The 21,364-nt window shown below is 37.7% G+C and overlaps 1 protein-coding gene across 3 annotated transcripts in view; it reads left to right on the plus strand.

Moving 5' to 3' along the window:
• wdr37 (WD repeat domain 37) overlaps positions 1 to 14,566 on the plus strand; it is a 39,813-nt gene extending 25,247 nt beyond the window's left edge. For all 3 annotated transcript variants that reach the window (XM_059524283.1, XM_059524285.1, XM_059524284.1), the window contains 5 exons: positions 1 to 38; positions 180 to 321; positions 12,270 to 12,404; positions 12,840 to 12,954; positions 14,333 to 14,566. The exon at positions 1 to 38 is cut by the window's left edge and continues 197 nt beyond it. In XM_059524283.1, coding sequence (XP_059380266.1) covers positions 1 to 38; positions 180 to 321; positions 12,270 to 12,404; positions 12,840 to 12,954; positions 14,333 to 14,464 — 562 coding nt within the window. In that variant the 3' untranslated portion in view covers positions 14,465 to 14,566. The remainder of the gene's footprint in view (positions 39 to 179; positions 322 to 12,269; positions 12,405 to 12,839; positions 12,955 to 14,332) is intronic.
• The last annotated feature ends 6,798 nt before the right edge of the window (positions 14,567 to 21,364 follow it).

Raw genomic sequence — 21,364 nt, forward strand, 5'->3', positions numbered from 1 at the left:
TGATGTAGAGACCTCTGAGCTGGTGCACACCCTCACAGGTAAACCAGCCACCGCTGGACGGATGCTTTTGTGGCTTTGCTTGGCTCCTTTGCCAGGGTTTCAGGGTCAAGTAGCTCTGTTTTACACGTGTGTGTGTGTGTGTGTGTGTGTGTGTGTGTGTGTGTGTGGTGTGTTTGCAGGTCATGATCAAGAGCTGACCCACTGCTGTACTCATCCCACCCAGCGTCTGGTGGTCACCTCATCAAGGGACACCACCTTCCGCCTGTGGGACTTCAGAGATCCCTCCATCCACTCCGTCAACGTCTTCCAGGGCCACACCGAGTAAGTCACATGACCTCTAGTCTCACATGCCAGACATTTCACTGTCTGCACAAAATATGATGAAACAAAAATGCAATAAATGTAAACAGAAACACTTGCCAAGTGCCAAATGGAAGTAAAAATGAAATCTTAGTGATGCAAGAGCTCTTCTAATGTCAAGATCAGTGACTGTCGGCCATCTGCTAGCAACCTGACCTTTTGTTAGCAAGCCGAAAGACTTTACTGTCATAACTCCAAAACTCAAGACATCTTTGACGAGAATTTAACAAATCAATATTAAATCTGAATTATCTAGTAGAGACAATAAAATGTATTCTTAAACAAAAACCGCAAAATATGAAAATACCTTTTCATGACTGGAAGAAGTAATTTTAGCTGATAAATATCAGTGGTATTGTTACCTGAAATAAAGAATAAAGAAATATTCTTGTTATTGAAATAAAGCAGAAATAAAGTGAAATATTAGGTTAAGGTAAATTACTAAAACTAAACTTAAAAAAAAAAGAAAAAAGGAAATGACAGAAGCACATAAAGTTACTAAAACTTAAATTAAGATGAATATGAAAACTGAAAATAAAAAGCAAAAAGCAAATTCAGATTATTAAAAAATATTATGCTAGTATATAAATAGTACCTAGATTGAAACATTCAAAAGCTTAGAAATGTATTTAGTTTGATGAATAACGTGGGCATTATTTAAACTATTTAGTTTTTTATTTCCTCTGACCACTAGATGGCAGTGCATTGACAGCGAGCACAGAAACCGCTCGTTTCTGAACACTTGGGCCTATTTATCACCTCGCTTTAATTTCATTCACATCAATTTCTTCAAGCCAAGTTAAAGCAAACCCTTTGCTGTATGGCTGGTTCGTGTATTTTGTCTGTGTGTCTTGGGTTTTCCCAGAGTCCCTCTCGTGTTTTGGTGGCGTGTGAAATCAGTTGTGTGCTGGTTCGAGCAGGAACGAGGAGGCGCTGCACTCTTTGATTACCAGGGATTACACGCCGCTCATTATGTTCAAGCCCAACATGTATAATTCCGTCAGATCCCAGCGTAATGCTCTCAAATAGACAATCAGCGTAATGAGATTAGCCGCTTCCCACCGCCAGCGCCTCCGAGGAAAGTCAATTACTGTCCTTCACTCTCATTCAGACTGACGAGGCGCTCGGATTCTGACCGGGATCGCTGTGGATCATCTGCAGCCGCACACGACTCACTCAGTTCATTAATTACTCAAAGCGGTCATATTTAAGCAATAGTGAATCGTAATTAGGAAATTATATTACTCCACAAACACCCTCAAACAAATATCTAACAGTGTCAAACCTGAATCCCTTTCAGAGTTGATTTTGTGGTGAGAAACAAGTTAAAATAAAAAAAAGATTAGGAAGCTGGCATGGTTTTTAAACACCAAACAAATAACCAACTTTTATAAAATGGATATTACATATTATTAAATGAAATGTTTTTATTAAAATTAACATTTACATATTTCTTTTTAACTCCCAGGGATTGAGGTTTATTAGAGCAAAGAGATTTCTCTATATTTCAAAACATTTTTTTTTTTTATTTACTTATTTATTCTAATAATTATTATTGTCTCAGACTTAAAACTAAAAAAAAAAAAAAAAAAAAATCTTAAAATAATTACACATTTTAAAAATGGAAAAGATCTAAACAATGACCAATAAACTATTTCAACAGTATGAAAATGATTTAAACCATTAAAAATACTACTTAAAACAAACTAATTCATTAAAAAACTACTAAAAATGACACAGAATTTCTAAAAACTTTAAACCTCTTAACTTAAAAAAAAAAAAAATCTTAAAATGAAAACTCTCTCTCTCTCTCTCTCTCTCTATATATATATATAATATATATAAAACTATATATTTTTACTGTTTTGGATTTGAATTTGCGTTACCTGACAAGTTACCTAAAGCACAAATCTCAAAGCAGAGCCAGTTCTCTGTAGACTTGTATATGAGTGGAGTATCATGTTGATTTCAGAGTTGATGAGACGCAGCTAATTGTGTTGAGCTGCTGAATTCACCTGAGCAACACTCAACACAGACACCTGTGTCGCAGAGTTTCTCTAGGTATTTTTAATTCTTTTTTGCACTTTGGAGTGGCAAAGAAAAGTCTGAAAAAGTTGCTTTAGGAAAATGTGAAGCTTTAGTTGCATCTTTATTATTCCAATATTTAGAAATATACTGTACATCAAATCTTTGCAGCTTTTTGAGGAAAAGTGTGGAGCTACCTTTCATAGTGATCAACGTTTGATGTGCATTTTAACAGACCACTGTTTTTGATAATATAAATCCATTCACAAAATCCAGGCAAAACTAAATTTGAGAACAAATAAAACCCTTTGCAGGGTCCTATTAATCTTAAAACGTTAATAAGTTGGTGTAGGATTTACTATGAAACTTCTTTATTTTTCCTTTCATTTCTATTGTTTATTCATGTTTAAACTCCAAAATGCAGTTGTAATAAAGCTTGGCACTTTTTCATCAGTGTCTCAGACAGAGTTCCAACAATTATTTACTAAATGATTTTGTGTAGTTATACAAACCTCAACCTCATGTCATTCCAATCCAAACCCAGGATGCATTCACTAATATAAATTATTAAATTGTTAATATTTATGAATTCAGTTGATTAGACATCCATCTCAATTATTAAAATTCAATTAAACCATTAAAACGGAAAAAAAAATAAATTCAGGAAAAATAAAATTGTATCTGTGGAAAAAATGAAAGAGATTTCGTTGGGCCCTAAATATCCCATTGTAATACCAGAATATCATACATCAGATAGCACTGACTTTTGCCCAATATCTTATTCTAACAACTGCATAGCAACACAATAGAAGACACTCTGAACCCCTTAGCAACCAATTATCAATGGCCTGATAACCACCCACAACACCCTGGCATGCTAGCGGTGAGTTTTGCCAAGCCTGGCACAGAAAGTTTGACTTCGAAATGCACCGAAAGTGAAAGTGACATGTCATTCAGCCAAGTATGGTGACCCATACTCAGAATTCGTGCTCTGCTTTTAACCCATCCGAAGTGCACACACACAGAGCAGTGAACACACACGCAAGTCCGACTCTCTAACCATTAGGCCACGACTTCCCCGTGTTTTAATGAATGAGAAGTTAGACTGGAAATAGCAGTGTATAGAAGTATTTCTGCATGCAGATGTGTGTGTGTGTGTTTGTGGGCTGTAGAGACAGACAGCTGTTGGTTGTAATGAGTGGCGTACAGTGCTGTGTGTGTGTGTGGGTTGATTGAGTCACGCATGAGAGACAGAGAGGGTGTTGTGCTGTCAGTGGGAGTGAATGCTCTGCTGCACTGGGACCGTAAGATGAATGAGCTCTGCAGCGCTCCTGGCAGGAGCTGAGGACCTCCTAAAGACCAGACACACACACTTACACACCTTCACACAGGCTGCCTTTTTTATTCATTCATGCTGAGCGTGTCTGTGGGTCCAGCATACAGGAGTCATGCCAGACTACCAGACTTCTCTCTCTCTCTCTCTCTCTCTCTCTCTCTCTCTCTCTCTCTCTCTCTCTCTCTCTCACACTCACACACTCACACTCACACACTCACACTCACACAAACAAGCAAACATGACTTTCTGTCATTCAGACTTCCTATCAATCTGATTTCCTGTTTTCCTCACTTTCCTTAACTTCCTCCACCGGTGTGTACTCCACATGACACAATGCACATATATGTGCATATACACACACTTACTAAGTCGCTTGGTTTCTTATTTCTATCAAATAGAGCCCACAGTGGAATCTCATTGGTCCAAAAAATCCAGCACTACACAGCTGTATTATAAGCAATGAATATGTTCATATTGGCTGTGATTGTATTTTCAACATATGTAGGCCTTTTTGATAAAACTGGAACCTTATTGCGATAGTATTAATGGGTCAATGTGATAAAATGTAACAAATAACAATGTTAATGTAATAGAATGATAAATTCAGAACATTTTTGGTTTACTAACATTTTCCAAAAAATAATAAATTAACATTTCTGTTTAAGATTTACACATCACTAACAATGTAATCTGTTAAAGTATGCTGTCTTTTGACTTTTCTTTGTCAAAAGGCATACACTGAGAAAAATAAAATAAAAAATGGTGTTAGATGTAAATTTCACAAATAATCACAAAGATCATGAAAAGATGTGATATATTAATTAACTACATGTACGTACTATGAGATTAGGATTAGGGTTTGGTTTAGGGTTACTTGCATTTAATCATGAATAATTCATTGTTATGTAACGTGTAACAAAGACACATTAAAAAAGTGTGCTTTTTTTACAGTGTGTCTCACCAAACATAGAAATCCTGTCATCATTTACTGATCCTCCGTTCATTCCAAACCTATAAAACTTTTATTCTTTTTATAAACACACAGGAAGATATTTTAATGAAACCGTTCTGTCTGTTCAAATTGATGCACCCAAAACTGTTCAGAATGCTTATAAAGATACATTTTCTAAAGATGCATGATTACTTTATTTGATGGAAACATTAATTTAGGCTTTTATTTAACATTGATCAAAGTACAAACATAGATCACATCAAATATCGAAATCTTCAAATATCTTTCCCTTCCCATTAGTGTGAACATACAGTATGAACATAAACAGATTATATATGCATACACATTTTTAGCAATGATAATTCAAATGTGGTGATCAAACACTTGTAATGATGTGACAAAATATGTAATGGAGGCACGGTGATGCGGAGAGACACAGAGGAGATGAATTGTTGAGACAAACTTTCTAATCTGCTACGTTACTGACTGTACTGACAAACTATGCTAACTTAGTGATGTGACTGATGTGATAAGCGTGAGTTCTGGGATGCAGCGTGGCTGGTATAAACACCAGCACTGACTGCCACGATCAGCTCCTGTGCGCCGCAGACACATGCAATGATGCGCAGATCAGCTCTAACGTCTGCTGTTTAAAAGGAACCATCCATTCATCATATCATCAGGCAAAACTAGGAATTAGAATCATTGTAATGTGACGATTTAGATGCTGGTGGGTGACGGGCGGATAATTTAAAGCAGCAAACTCAGGTGAAGTGAACCCTCCACGGACACCTTGGCAATTGAATCGCCACTGGTTAGTACATTTTTTTTGGTTTACTCACCAGACCGATATAAATCTCTCTCTCTCTCTGCGTATGTGAGACAAAGCGGAAGCGAGTCAGGCGCCTTCAAAATAAAGTTTACGTAATGTCAAATACAGGTGCGTTGCAAACTAGGGGTTGAACGACTTCTGATTTTTTTTAAATTCGACTTTTATGTGATGAAAGTCGAGTCGAGGTTGTCTAGTCGCTGATGACATCATTAATGAACAAATAAGTCTGGAGCTGTGACAAACCCCTTGTGCACCGCTATGGCATATGACACAGTGCTGCGAACATGGCTATTGCTCCTATAACAGCTCAGCTTTATCAGTTCTTTTGCTTTAGGGTCGTTTTATTACTCACAGATTTCTGCTCGTTCTAAAGTAGCACAGTAAAGATTACATTTATATGAATGCATTAGAGCGAGCGATTGTGTGTGTGAATTATTTCTACATGGCAGTGTCTCTCTAGCAGTAGTGATGCTGTGGGATTTAGTTATTAAGAAACATATACTTGAACTTTTCAGTTTCTAAGCTATTTTACTGAGAAATCACAGAACAGCGTTGACGGTACATTTCTGCGCTGAATGATTCTGTGCGCGAGCGATCTGCGCGTGACGTACGAGCTACTGTCTGTAGTCTGTGTGTGTGCGTTACAGTGCAGCAGCACATTAGATTAGAACAGCAATTAACTTCCATAAAGCATATTAGCTGATACAGTATAACTGCGACAGACTCGTATCACCTGATAAAATCGGCAAAACGATATATCGGTTGGGCTCTAGTAATGTCTGAACTTTTTGAAACGTCTTAAGTTTTGGATGAATGGAATATGTGGAGGGACTAAAATCTGTCTGCTTTCATTAAAATGAATCACAATTTGTGTGATAAAAATTTAAATAGGTTTATAGGGTGAGTATATAGTGATAGTATAGTATAATTTTCATGTTTAGGTGAACTAACCCTTCAATGAATTTCAACTCCAAAATCTATGTACACAGATGTTTAACTATTAGAATACGTATCAATAGGATGCATCTCTATTTTATGCAGACTGAGGCTCTTAAACTGCTGTACAGTTTCTAATAGTGAAGTTTAGCTCAGTTGTGCAGTACAGCTAACATATGCCTGTCTCACATCACTAACCCAGAGCATCAGGACACACCATGAGTGCAGCATTATGACATATGGACACTTAGATGAAACATTCAAGCCTTTGCCCACTGTTTTTCAGATTTTTAGCAACGTAAGTGTTGAAAACTTTAAAGAGTCGCACTTTTAAAGCTAATTAGTGAATACTGGTGCTTATAGACAATGGAGTGTGACCCAGAGATGTAAACTTGAGTCTGAAGGCTTTAGTGTTGTGCAACTGAATACAACTTGATGTGCACACGTCTCGTTTTGAATTTCATGCTGACAATACGCATGACTTGCAAATTGTCTGGTGATTAAACCGGATCTATAAAGTCAATGAAGAAACTCTTAAGAACTCTCAGATAAATGGGCCAAGGTGGGTATCAAGATTTTTAATCACAGTTTCCATCTGGTCCTCATGCAAAGCCATCATATGGCTTCAGAAGATTTTGGTACAATGCAAAAGTAAAATAAATTTTTTTTATTAAATTTATGCATTTAGCAGACGCTTTTATCCAAAGCGACTTACAGTAGTGCATTCAGGCTATCAATTTTTACCTTTCAAAGTAATATAGACAACTTTTATGATACTCGTGGTGCTTTTGGGTAATTTTTTTAACTTGTACACTTTTTGTGCATTGTTCAGAAAATATCGTTTCGGGTTCCACGATTTTGTATTTGGGACCAAAAGAGGATTTGAGACTTGATACTCAACTTGTATTGAAAAGTATGAATTTGTGACCTTTTGAACCTGTAATCGTTCATGTTGGCACTCAAAAGGGCAGTGGAAGGGTCTGAAATTTCATCTCCTAATCATCTAATGATGGGGCAAATGCTAATGAGTGGCGCAGTACAAATGAAGCTTGACAGGAGTGTCGCTGTAACCAAGAGCCCGTGGTGTTCACTGCCTCATTCCTCTTTGATCTGCAGGGCATTTCCTGTCAGAGCTGCTATCTGTCTGTCAGGATGCTTATGAGAGTATCGCCAGTGTGCTCGATTTCAGACAGAGGGAGACACACCTGCTGTCTTGGGGAATGTGTCAGAATGGGTTTCTCACTGAAGAAAAATCACAGCTGGTGTATCCTTTGAGACAAATCACGCAAATTCTGGATGACAAGCTCACCTATTCCTATTTCTCAGACTCAGACTGGCGGTTAAAGATTCAGGCTGGAGGCCAAAAGGCTGTAGTTTTGAACCTAGCAAGGGCTTATTTATGAACCCTTGATCAAAACACAAGGTTAATTCATGGGAACTGGACCTGTAATAAGTGAACTGCTAAAGGTCTTCTTACTTATAATTGCTTAATCTTAAAGGGACAGTTCACCCAACAATGAAAATTACCCAATGATTTACTCAACCTCATGTCATCATAGGTGTATATTACTTTCTTCTTTCAGACGAATACAGTCTAACGGTCATAACTGCATTCACGAGAGTGCTGAAACGCCACTCTCTCGTGAACGCACGCATGACCATTAGCAGAAGTTAGAGATTTCAAATATAGATTTTTTTCTTCATAACTTCAAAAGGCCTTTATTAACCCCCCAGAGCCACTTCTTCTTGACCCCTCCATTTACTTCCATTATAAAGCTTGGAAGTGCCAGGACATTTAAAAAAAATATATAACTCAGATTGTAGAGAGATTCTGAGATTCTTGTTTTGTGTCCATGGAAGAAAGACGTGCATGCTAGTTTTTATTTGGACACTACTGTGTACATGAAATAAATTCTGTTTGAAATGTATGTTTCATAATTATAATTCATAACTATGAAGGCCATACATCTCAAAGCATCTTCAACACATTTCCCTGTCTCAGCAAGAGTTTTAACCACATTCAACTACATTAACCATTGTTTTAAAGAGCTTATTGTACTCCAGAACTGGATCTCTATTAAATGCACATGCAGCGCTTCCTCTAATGAGTCTCGACCTTGCTTGTCAGTGGTCCCAGGGGAAACGGAACATTCCCAAAATATCGTTTGAGTTGTAATAGGATTTTAATCAAGCTTTTAATCTATTATCAGCTCCACCACTGCCCCCACCCTCACTTTCCGGTGGCAACCCGCAATGTCAGAAAGCGTTTCCACGCTTCACTTTGGATGTGAACTGTGCCGGAGCGAGCTGAGCAAAGCTGTTAAATACAGCCAAACCCAACACCAAATCTTTAATGCAGCAGAATTTAGCCCCTAATTAAACCTTAATATCATGTCAATTCAAATTAGCACGGCTAGGGGCGAGCAAAGCACCGCTCCGGCCCTTTTCTTTTTCCATTTTTCTCTCCCTCGCTCTCCCGAGAGAAGGGAATACAAAGAGGAGAGAAATGTCAGCAGGGAATGACGTGATAGATTAGAAATATTAAGGTCCATTAAATGGAGGAGTGTGTGCTGAGCGGAGCAGTTAAATGTGCGCTGTGACCCTGAGGGTTGCTGACATTCCTGCTGTTCACCCAGACTGTCTCAGATCACACACACACTCTCTCTGCCTCATTTTACCCCAGCTGCTGGTGCTCTAATGCCCTGTACAGGAGCAGAGGGTGGTCCTTCCATCCAGGGAAAGATGAGTTTAATTTCATCATCACAATAATAGAATTTGTTGGGAAAATTCAATTCCAGTAGAAACTCAAGCCTCATCACAAAAGTCACATGTGGGCCCACATTAACAGACTTTTGACTACAAGAATGAAGTCTGGTCCACAGTTTATTTTGGCCAAGAATTGGCCACTTAAAATGATTGCAAGCCTAGGACTTGTGCTTTGAGAATTCTGCCACAACGTTGACTTCCAAATTGGATATAGAAGAAAAGTACAAGGCTCTGGAAAATTGATACTACATCATGCATCCAAAATCTAGATATTTTAACTTGTTGTAAAATAGTGTGATAAAGGAAACTGTTGACCAGTGAGAACTCCCTCTTTCCACACCCTCAATTATGTATAGTCTGTCTCATTATTGGCTGGATCAGTGGTTAACAACAGTGTTTCTGTCCCCAACCCCCCCTCCCCAACAAAGCAGGGCTCCAGACTGCTACCATTTTTCCTGCCGTTGCGACTAATTTTATTTCAGGGTTTGTACAACCTTTTGAGAGAGAAATTTAAGCACTTTTCTATGACTTTCAAGCATTTCACACAACTATTTCCAGCACTTTAAAGCTCTAAAAGATGATCAAGTTTGAATGTTGTTTTTAATGGGATGAAGAAAATATACTTTGTTAAACAAACACTTACGTAATCTTTTTTTTTTTAAATGCATAAAATCACAATTTTAACCAGTAGACAGCAGCAGAGGAGCACTTATTGGCTTATTAGTCATTCATTTCTACTTGTTCTCTATATTTTGAAATTATTAAATCACCATTAAAAAATATCAAATAATCAAGAAATCCGTTTTTGTCAGAATTTGACCCTTTTCTTCAATTTGTTACTATATCACAAATAATCTGTGAAGTTGGTCAGTTGCATATGCTAGAAAAATAATGGTACATTAAATAAGAGTGGAATATATATATTTTTTTGTATATAAAAGTAGATTTTACACCTGTTACTGTTGTTAATAAAAGTAAATTTTGTATGCATCTTAACTCAAGTTAAGTGCTTTACTTCCAATTCTGTATAAACAATAATCAAAACTAAAAACTGGAATTGAACCTGAATTATTATTAGTAACTGCACTTATTAATGTAAAACAATAGCAATTTTATGATTAAATTATCTTTATTTTGAATATTTGCACTATCAAATCTGCTCCTGGCTCCACCATCTGTAGAACGTAGTGGCGCTGGTCTCAAATGTTAGTCTGGAGCCCTACAGTGCACATTTTGCATAGTCGGCAGAAAACCAACATCATATCAAATGTACCATTTGTACATTAATCTGTTATGGCGGAAAAAACAGTGCCACCCAGTGACATCTCACATCGAATATGTCACCAAACGTACATGGCGCTACATATGCTGCGTCTTGCGAAAAAGTTCCCACATGTACATTTTCATCATGAGCTAAGGTTGTGAATCCCTGAAACTTTACATCAGGTGGTGAACATGTCTGGTTAAGCCAAGACTATTTATTACCTGCCCAACAATGTTCAGCAGACCCACATTGTCACTGTAGAGTGGCACCAAATCCTCCTGAGCATTTGCTTTGTAGGGTTGGACTGGAGTCCCTAAAGCCATTTCACCTCATGCAGATGCAGACCAAGGGCCCTATTTTAACAATCTAAACGCAAAGTGTAAAGCACACGGCGCAGGTGCACTCAGGGCGTGTCCAAATCCACTTTTGCTATTTTAATGACGGAAAAACGGTTGGCGCGCTCGGGCGCATGGTCTAAACGGGTTTTCTCTATTCCCTTAATGAGTAATGGGTCTTTTTTGGGCGTAACGTGCAATAAACCAATCAGAGTCTCATATTCCATTCCCTTTAAGAGCCAGTTGGACTCGTGCCAGGACAGATTTGCTATGTACACGGTGGAATTTTGAAAGCGCAGAGACAGAATGCGTCTCTGAGATGAAATGGTGCTGCGTGTGTGCAAGCAAAGATAGCCTAATTCTTATACATGCGATGACTATTCATTATGACATGTATGCATGTTTATATTTAATTAGCCTACACAAAATTATTATGCATTGCAATCCTTTAATTTTTAATATTTGGCATGTTTGTGTGCTGCTGTGCATCCCTGTGTTTAATAAGCAGGGTGTACGCGCGTTGTGGACCCGCCTATACTAACACGCTCTTTAAATAACAGAGAAAAAACATTGCGCCAGACTTTAGACCAGGTTTGATTTGGTCTATGGCGCAGTCTATTTTCAGCTCCTTAAAATAGCAATGCGCCTGAACACCTCTTTTTTAGACCAGCACTCCCATGGGCGCACAAATAGGTGCAAATGCATTTGCTAATTAAACAACGTGGCGCTGGACTGAAACGAGCAAACACACTTGCGCTGCGCCTTGCGTCGCATTGGGCCGGGTGTATTGTAGGGCCCCAAATGTCAATTCAACATGTTCAGTCACCGAGAACAAGTGTTAACCAACAGCTACAGACGCCACAGGGTTAACAAACTGATCAGACAAAACTCTGATGCATCTGCTGGTGCAGTGTGAATTGACCTTTAGAAGTGACACTGATGATCGGCAGTCATAACTATTTGTTGATTAAAAAATAATAGACTACCAATGGAAATGCAGAAAGTGGAGTTCACGTGATCTGCTTCTTGATCCGTTGAGTACTGCAAATAAGACCGGAGATAACCTAATCACCTTGAGCACTAACTACACACTCTGTACAGTAATTTGTCATTCCAGTAAAAGAGAGAGACTATCTTTCATTTAAAGTCCCTTACACCACACTTCATTTGGGGACAATCCCCGCTGGAGCGTTCTGGAGTTAAGAGTCACGCTCAAGAACACAATTATTATCTCTCATGATCAGGATTAAATGGGTGTCCTTCACATTAGCAGCCGAGATCCTTGACCTTCTGCAACTCTACAAACGTATGTGTGCTTCATTAAAACCATGTGCGTTTGTTCAGGATGATATTTTTGGCATTGAGGTGTTAAAAAAATATTGGAGGATGTTTGAAGTGTGTGTGTGTGTGTGTGTGTGTGTGTGTGAGCGAGGTTTTGTTGACAAGCCGTTTGTTTTTTTCAGCACCGTGACGTCAGCTGTGTTCACTGTGGGAGACAACGTGGTGTCAGGAAGTGACGATCGCACCGTCAAGGTGTGGGACTTGAAGAACATGAGATCTCCAATTGCTACCATCCGCACAGACTCCGCCGTTAATAGGTAAGAGCAGCAGGCAGGCAAGGTGTAAGACCGCTTCCTGAGACTGTCGTTTCTGAACAAGCAGAGACAACATGGTACCCGTTTTAAAAAGTTCTGGGAAATTGAGAAACTTTATTTCTCTATATCAAGATATTCTGAAAGAATGAAGTCAAGTCAGGCTTCTGAACTAGGAATAGTATGGAAGATTTTTTTGATTATTACATTTAGTAAATCGTATCTAGCTTTACTTGCACTATTGAATGGCAACATCTTGTTTACATCAAGTACAAAAGATGCTGTTCGCACAAAGAGTTATTTTGGACATTGTTTAACCAATGGGAGTGAAAGTAGCCTTTGTCAGTGAGGTAAGCTTTCTGCATTTGGTGTAAATAGATGCTGCTTGTTTCTTTACATTTAATTGAGTTTATTGATTGATTTTCTGGTTGTAACCTGCAGGATAAGTGTCTCAGCGAACCAAAGGATCATCGCTCTACCACATGACAACAGGCAGGTCAGGCTGTTCGACATGAACGGAGTCCGTCTGGCCCGTCTCCCACGGAGCAACAGACAGGTGCGTTTCAATCAGAGTGGAGCTTTTATTACCTTTCGTTTTTGCTTCATGTCTGTCCGTTTGTCTCGCACTCTTTAACCAGCAGATATTTCCGATTCTTTTTCATTCTGGGAAAAATAAATTAAAAAAAAAATATAAAAAGTTGCTATTTCTTTATGACGCAAACTCGGTTATTTCAAATTGTAGGTAGCAAAGTTTTGAGAACATATTTTACAACAAATATGGCAGCCTGTTCAAAAGCTAAAAACATTTCAATAAAACAGTAAAATAACATTTATATGTACAGAATAAATATATATACTTCTGTTGAAAGGTATCTAGTTGCATTTATTTGATTAAAAATACAATAAAACTATACTTTTAATAATAGTTCTACTTTCCTATTTTAATATATTTTAAATATGAATATTAATGTTATTCTAAATATATTAAGATCCTTCAGAATTTATTCTAATGTACTGATTTGTGTTAAGTTAGTTTAAATTATACTTTGTTGGTATAATCTCTAGAATGATAAAAAATGTTCAGTGTCAAGTAAATATTTTTAAATTGTTGTTCTGTAATTTATTTATTTATTTTTCTTTGAAACAAAACAGTTAAAAGCAACTTTTGGCTGTTTGATATATGCAATGGTGAAAAATAGTCAAAATGCATGGTGAATAAGGCAAAAAACTGTGTTTGGTATTATGTCCTTCGGCCCAGTTTTTCTCTTTGTTCTTGGCTTCGGCCAAGAATGTTCTTTACAGTGTATTCCTATTAATTTCTTTAAAGAAACAAAACAATAAATAAATAAAGCCAAAAACTTACAAATCTTAAGTTTTGAATGAATGGTAATGTATAATCAGATTTAGGAATATGTATTCCTATTTACAGTTATAGCTGAATTTTTACTAGATATTTTAAAGTAAAATTTTCTAAACTAAATTGATTTCAGTTGTTTAAACTGTGTCTATTGTAAACATATACAGATTTATAAACCATTTAACCAAATAAAAAGTGACTTTAAATGAAATTCCCTGTTTAAACCCTCTGTATTAATAATATCCAGTTTTGTGTATCCAGCATATCCATAATGTACATTTGAAATCTTTAGCTAGCGTCACACTGAATCACCAGAATCAACAGTGAACATTAGTCGAGTCCCACACGCGATTCTCTTGAGATGTGTTATTTCCTTGCAGCACAAGTGGCTCTTAGTAAAGTCGCTGTCTATGTAGAGCATCTTAAATCAGTCTCTAACAAAGATCCATTTTAGAAATGAACCATGAAGGCAGAAACGAAGCTTACTAGGTTTTCTGCCACATCACTTTAACTATTGCATTAGCGTGTTTTGTACTTTTTTATGTGTCCTGACAACCACATTGCACTTGACACACAGGGCCATCGGCGCATGGTGTGCTGCTCTGCCTGGAACGAGGAGAACCAAGCTTGCAATCTGTTCACCTGTGGCTTCGACCGCCAGGCCATCGGCTGGAACATCAACATCCCTGCCCTGCTGCAGGAGAAGTGACACACTTCACACGTACACAAGCTTAACACGGCCCATCCACTCAATCACAAATGAACACGTTCGTCAGTGCCACACTTGCAGTAGATTTTAAAGAGCACATCACATCGACGTCTACGGACACTATCCCGCGGTCATCATCCCATCACGCCTTTCTGACGTGTGTGGAAAACGCAATTTCATGGATATTCTGCATATCGAGGTCATATAGTGTGGTGAACTTCCTCCCAGTCTTGTTTTTACATGTTTGCATGAAACTGTGAGTCGTGAATCCTGCGAGACCGGGACAATGCCGAAACGTTCGTTCACGGCCTGCCGCTGTTACACTCAAGTAATTTTTCACTTTAGTGGTATTTTTGTTGTGCAATGTTCTTTGTACAGATTACTTTTTATTTCACGATAGCATTTTAGATTTTTTTTTTTCCCCTTTAGTTTTGCATAGAGTTCTGCTTTGCTTTTTATAGAGATGAGATGTGCAAAAGAAACTTAAAGCACTCTGCCTTTGTTAACGGAAATCGGCAATCACATTTACTGATCCGCACCTTCTTGATGTTCTGATTGCCGTTCAAGCGGCCAATCAGCTTTTGGCAGTATTGCTGTAGTCTATTTGCATGACAAACCCACCTCTCTTGTCAAATATGTGAAGCAAAATGCTGTATAATTGCTGTGTATTCTTGTTCACAATATGAAAATGACAAAAAAAAAAAAAAAAAACTTATTGACCGTTTATGAAGCCCTACGATTGATGTTCACTTCCATTTCGAAGGCTTTCAAGTCATGTAGAAGTAAATATTTGAATCAGAACAAGTTTGCGTGTTGCTCACTGCTGTAGTTTTTAGATTGAAGAGTTGTTTGTGGCAGTGAGTTTTCGATATTGTAATATTCGTCGATAATCATCGGACCAAATGTCAATGCGTGGCTCAGTGTGGTCTTGCTGAGGCTTGAAAGGCTTCCTGATGTCCTCTGGTCTTCTTGTGATGTGTGAACCACTGTGCTTAGCTGTATCTACAGAGATCTCGCTTGAATGACTCGCGGCATTCGTCAATAATCTTTAAATGGAAGCTCTTCCATCATTGTTACAATTGGTATCGTTACTGCATTACTGGGCTTTCAACAGAACTACTTTGGACTGTGCTAGAATTCAGTTCTTTTCACGTACACAGGCTGTTAAATCTGTTAGGTCTAACAAAAAGATGTTTATTATGCGATGTATATTTGTGTGATGTCCATGTTTAATGGACTGTGTTTGGCTTTAGAGTTGAAATGTACGCAAAGACGCATCGAAAACAATCATCTTTTATCCAGCTGTCTAACAACAACGCATATGACCCATCAGAACGTCCTTAAAAAATGGGAAATTTTAGCTGTCTTTAACTTGATATAATGTTCTGTGGGGTATTTGAGCTATTTCAATTTTTTATTTGAGAGCAACTTAATTTGCTGTATTGGAGAAACATATTGCGTCTTATAATAATGTAGAGATATAGCATCAGAAGCATTCACTGCTGGGCTTCAGAATAAAGTGAAGATGTCTTTCAATCGCATTGTGTTGATGGAATCTACAAATTAACTTATTTTGTATACAAAATAATTCTGATATTATATATATATATTAGTGATAGGTAACAGAGTGTAAATTTATAATGCATTTTAAAGGGTTAGTAGAGGGTATAATGCATTAAATATTCATAATGTGCATTGTAATACATTATATCTTGTAACAGTAAATTGATAAAGTATTGTTCATTGTTATAATGTATTAACTGTGGTTACAATTATTCATGAGATTTTACAATGCATTATAAGGTGCATTACAAGGCGTAATTAATGCATTTAAACTACTTTTATAATGCATTATCCAAAAGTATTTTTTACAGCACAACAAACAGAATCAAGTCAAAGTATAACACAACATTTTTGTTTTTATTCACATAAACATTCACTTTTAACTCAAGTGCAATGTACACACCTTAGGAGCATATGCTTTTGGGTTAAAATTTACACTTTATTGAGACACATCTTTAGGGTATTCTTTAATTTTTTTTTCTTACAAATTTTTACAAAATGTACAGTCATTAGTACAATATTGCCATTCAATCATGCCTTACGACTGAATTACTTGAGATGTAGTTTTGTCTGGGGCTTTTCATGTTTCTGTTGTGATGAAGAAAAGGTTCAACCCAAACATAAAAAACAAATGTTGAAGAAAAAAAAGGTTAGTGAAACAAGTACATAGAAGACGGACGTGCATTAACAGTCTTTCCAAACATGTCAGATTCAAAACTGGGTTGTCAGTGTGGTGCAAATAACTATAAAACAGATAATTCCATTCAATATCAAGTTTTCATCAGCATTTTTGGGGAAAAAAAATAAATCCAGATAACGGAAAGAAGCCAAAGGTAGGTAATGCTGGGTTACATATTTCGATCTGTCAGTTTCACCATCTTTCTATTGATATTCTATTTCTATTAGTAGACAAAATGATCACATTTAAGCTGGGATGGATTCATTATTTAAAATATATATAATATACCATCAGACATTAAACAGGTGTCAAAAAACCTTAAATATATGTGCCACCACTAGGTGTCCCTGTAACATCTTGAGCTGTTTGTAAAGGGGTGGATACATGACATCTCAGCAAAGGTTGACAAACTGGCATTTGAAAATACATACGGAAAGCTTATGAAAAAAAAAACATGTGCTGTGATAATATACTCAAAGCAGTAACAAACTATGCAATAACAATGAACTACAGCAAGAAAGGAATCCACCATTAAAGTATAATAATCATGGAGTAATATGATTGTATTTGTATACAACAACAAACATCAAAGACAAATAATGATAACTTGAAATAATTCAAGGTTTAAGCACGCACACTAAATCACTAAATCAAAAAGACACGAATGGGATGTATCTGTAAATTAAATAAGCGAATGCAGGAGAATCATTGGTTAAACCTCGGTTAAAGTGGCATGCGTTTCAAAGGTTGGGTCGGGCTTTAAGAAGCAATTTGTAATGTGCTCGGTTTGTAAATGAATCCATTAACTACAAATTACTCCATAATCACGATCTCTACTTGCACTCTTAGGCACTTTTGTGCCTACATCAATCCGCCAACCTTTCCCTTTTTTTTCTCCACGCAAGTCTCTGCCTGGAACACCCTGTGTAAAGATACAGCACTGACACACAAAGAGAAACCAGCGGAGAAATGACACGTCACCGGTGAGTGGGATTGAGGTATTAAAGCAGCAAGCTGTCCCTGCTCGAAAAACGGCAAGAGACCTGGGGTGTCGTAATGGCACCATTTACATTAGCTTGTCACCATTACCTCTAACCTGCACACCCCAAATGGAGCTGAATTAACCTGTCTTTGCAATGTCAACCCCTACTGTTTTTTCGTTCCCTCTTTCTTTTTTTCCCCCATTTTGAAGTTGTACCAATGAACCAAAGGCAAAGGAGAGAGAGGAAAATGAGGGACACATCACTCTGACAGGACCTCTAATTGGGCAGCGTGTCGGAGCTCTTCAGGGGCAGGCCATCCGGAAACGGGCAGATAATGACAAGACGGCGGCTGCCTTTCACTTTGGTGAAGGTTAACACACATGCACACGTTTGAATGACGGCTACAGCAGAGCCGTCAGTGGAGAGAGAGAGAGGTGGCCATCTTTCCATCTGCTGTGTTGTGAGAAAATTGTCCCCGTTTCTTATATTTCCCTTGTTGTCAATTCCATTGTTGGTAACCCTTGTTCTGTCAAAAGTCTTGCGAAAGCTACATGTTTTCTTTCTCAAAACAAAGTACACACTAAGGGTAACCCTAACCTTCCATGTTTTTGTTTTTTAAAACGTGATGAAAAAAAAAACTAAATTATTTTGTGATAATCCGAATGCCATTATGGACTGTATGCACGATTGCTCCTGCATTTGGCCTCAATGGCCACTGCAATTTCCTCTGTAGTGCAGTGTATTAAAATGCAGAGAAAATTTTATCTTGAGAGTGTTATACAAGAGGACAAAACAAATTTGATATGAACTACCTTCACGCTAAAGGTATTCCAGAAAGCTTATGGAACTCATTACAAGAACGTTATAGTTTAATGTTATGTTGTACAGAGGGCCGGCTGTAGCCCTTTGGTTGCCCTAGGCGAGATTGAGTTTTGCGCCCCCCAGGCTGAGTATCCCTGGTCTCAGTGGTCTGTGTTTCACTGGGACCTGGAATGCTAGATGTGGCCCCTTCGCCTGCAACAGCCAGATCAGTGGTGTTAAATTAAATTGTAACCATGTAGGTTATCAGTGAAGTTACGTTTGCTAGTAATATGTACAGTGCTTAATTTGTAAATTGCGAGGTACCGGAACAAAGCTGGGCAACGGATCCGGCACGCGATTACAGAAGGGAGAGGTACCGGAGCACTCGTGCAACAACATTGGTGGACCAGTTTAAGTGATTAAGAGCGTGCATCAGTTGCTTTTATAGGGTCTGTAAGGTCATGAATAACATGGAAATGCCATGCGATTTTAAGGGGGACTATGTGTCGCATGGTTTTAATAAATCTCGCAGCTTTCAAGTTTAGAATTAGGGAAATTCCTGCATTTATTCAACATAGCTTGTAGGTTTGAATAATAAAATAAATCCACACAAAGTCTAAGATTAAATCAGTCATTTGAATCCATGAACTCTCTCAGAGCGCGCTTCTCATCAGCGCATCAGTGACCTGCACGCTGCGATACAAGACTCACTCACATTTCAGGACAGCTGACAGAACTTTCACTTGAATAATCGGGTCATTGTTGCAGTCTCAAAATTGTATAATAATTTGCACACCTTTTTAAGAATTTTAAGCCATTTGGTACTCACGCGCTCCAAAGGCTGTATTATGTGCCCTCGCAGTCACATCCAAAGCTTGTGCGTATAAAGCTGACTCGCGAGTATTATATAAGAGTTATTTTATATAAGGGGGGGGGGGGGGATGAATAGGGGGAACAAAGAACAAATCAATAATTAAACGACACTGCGTCGTCGGTGTTGTATCAGACACTTGCAATTAACATCAGGCTATATGAAAAACAAGCTCAAATGGAGTTAACAAGGTCTTTGGCCGGCGAATGAGGAGATCTGTGTTTTGTCCGCATCTGAGGAAAGTGCAGCGCATTATATGCCATTATCACCTTTTACAGGTTAGGATATAACGTTTCTTTTTTTTATATGTTTTTTATTTTTATTTTTTTGCTGTTTAATACACTTGGCCAAAATCTCATGATATAAACAATTAAGCACTTATGCACAGGATATTTTAAACGTACAAAAGTATATTGGCTAGATGGCAAAAAAAAAACTACTACTCCAGTTTTCAAACACACAAAAACAATAGCCTTTACAGACAAAGTGTTTGAGTAAAGAAATGCTGTACTATTCAAAGTTATTTGTTTACCCTCGCTTTTTTTTGCAAATAAGCGGAGATCTGTCTCCTCCAGGCTGTGCGCGCGCGTCAATATGAGTGAAGGCGCGTGACGTGATGAGGTTTCGCGAGAGCTTGAGGATCCAATGGCGATACGAAGTTTTACAAGCTCCTTTAAATACTTATCATTGGTTAAATATTTCTAAAACCCTGTGATTTTAAATAATAATAACGAATTATAATAGAGATATGAATTTTGGATAGTTTTTCATGGCACATATCTTGCTATTCTTTGTCTGCCATACAGAAACGCCGCCCCTGGAGGAGGGGGATCCACCAAAATAAGGTGCCGGATCGGATTTCGGAGGTTCTGGATCCGGCTTGTTCCGGCACAAATTGAGCCCTGGTTTTATTAGACCGCTTCATTTTCTTCATCAACTGCAACTGCATCTTCATAAACTTTTTTTTAATGGCATTTCAGATTTTGAACTAAAATGTTATTGCAACCATGTAGCCTGAATGAATGAATGAATGAAAATTATTAATTTTCAATTAAATAGAACTTGGAGAGTTTGGCCTGCTTTTGGTGAGTTTGAATTTGTGTTTCTGTATTGAAGTCCAAGTGTAAGACACGCTAGACGTTCAAATTAAAATGTTTCTCTCTCTATTTAACAATATTAACTAACGAAAGACATCTTCCCTCTGAGAGATTGCATGTTTTCTTTGCCTAGCTGGATGCTGTTCTTATTAGTGATGCACCGAAATGAAAATTCTGCGCCGAAACCGAAAATTTAGGATGCACTTGGCCGAAAACCGAAACTGAAGCCGAAAATGGCTTCTTTTAAAAAAGTATATATATATTGCTTGGATTTAATGGATCTAAATTGAAAAATCACAATATAATAATCAAACTTTTATTAACAGTTACATAACAAAACATAAAATATTTTTTACAATAAATATAAATAATAATTATTCTTCAAGTTTTATGTTCCATCAAATAAAATAGTTTTTTAAAAATTGTGCAAAAAAATCAACAATTTTGGAGATTTTTGCAGAACAAATGTTACATATTGCAACTTTGGTGTCCTCTCGTATAGGGCTGTCACTTTTGTGAAAAAAAAATCCTGTTAGATTTTTGAGACCTAGGCAAAGTGTTCATTGAATCGTTAGTAAATTGCCTATATTTGGCGTTGATCCGTTTTTCAACGCCAAATATAGGCAAATCCACCGACAACTAAACCGGCATTAGGGCGAACGTAAAGAGGGCGCTTGAGACGCGCACAAGTCAGCAATGTGGACTGCCATAACATCAATGAAAAACATTACTGAAGGCTACATTGATATTATGCACTAATAGGCTCTGTGTGTGTGTGTGTGTGTGTGTGTGTGTGTGTGTCAGAACCTGCAGTTGCTGTGTGACGCGCGTTCGCTGCGAGCGTATAGTGACGAGCTGGACGCGCTCCGAGAGAAGGCCGTTAAATCGATTCCCTGTTTTCGTTTT

The sequence above is a fragment of the Carassius carassius genome, chromosome 35, assembly GCF_963082965.1.
Source record: "Carassius carassius chromosome 35, fCarCar2.1, whole genome shotgun sequence".
Lineage (NCBI taxonomy): Eukaryota > Metazoa > Chordata > Actinopteri > Cypriniformes > Cyprinidae > Carassius > Carassius carassius.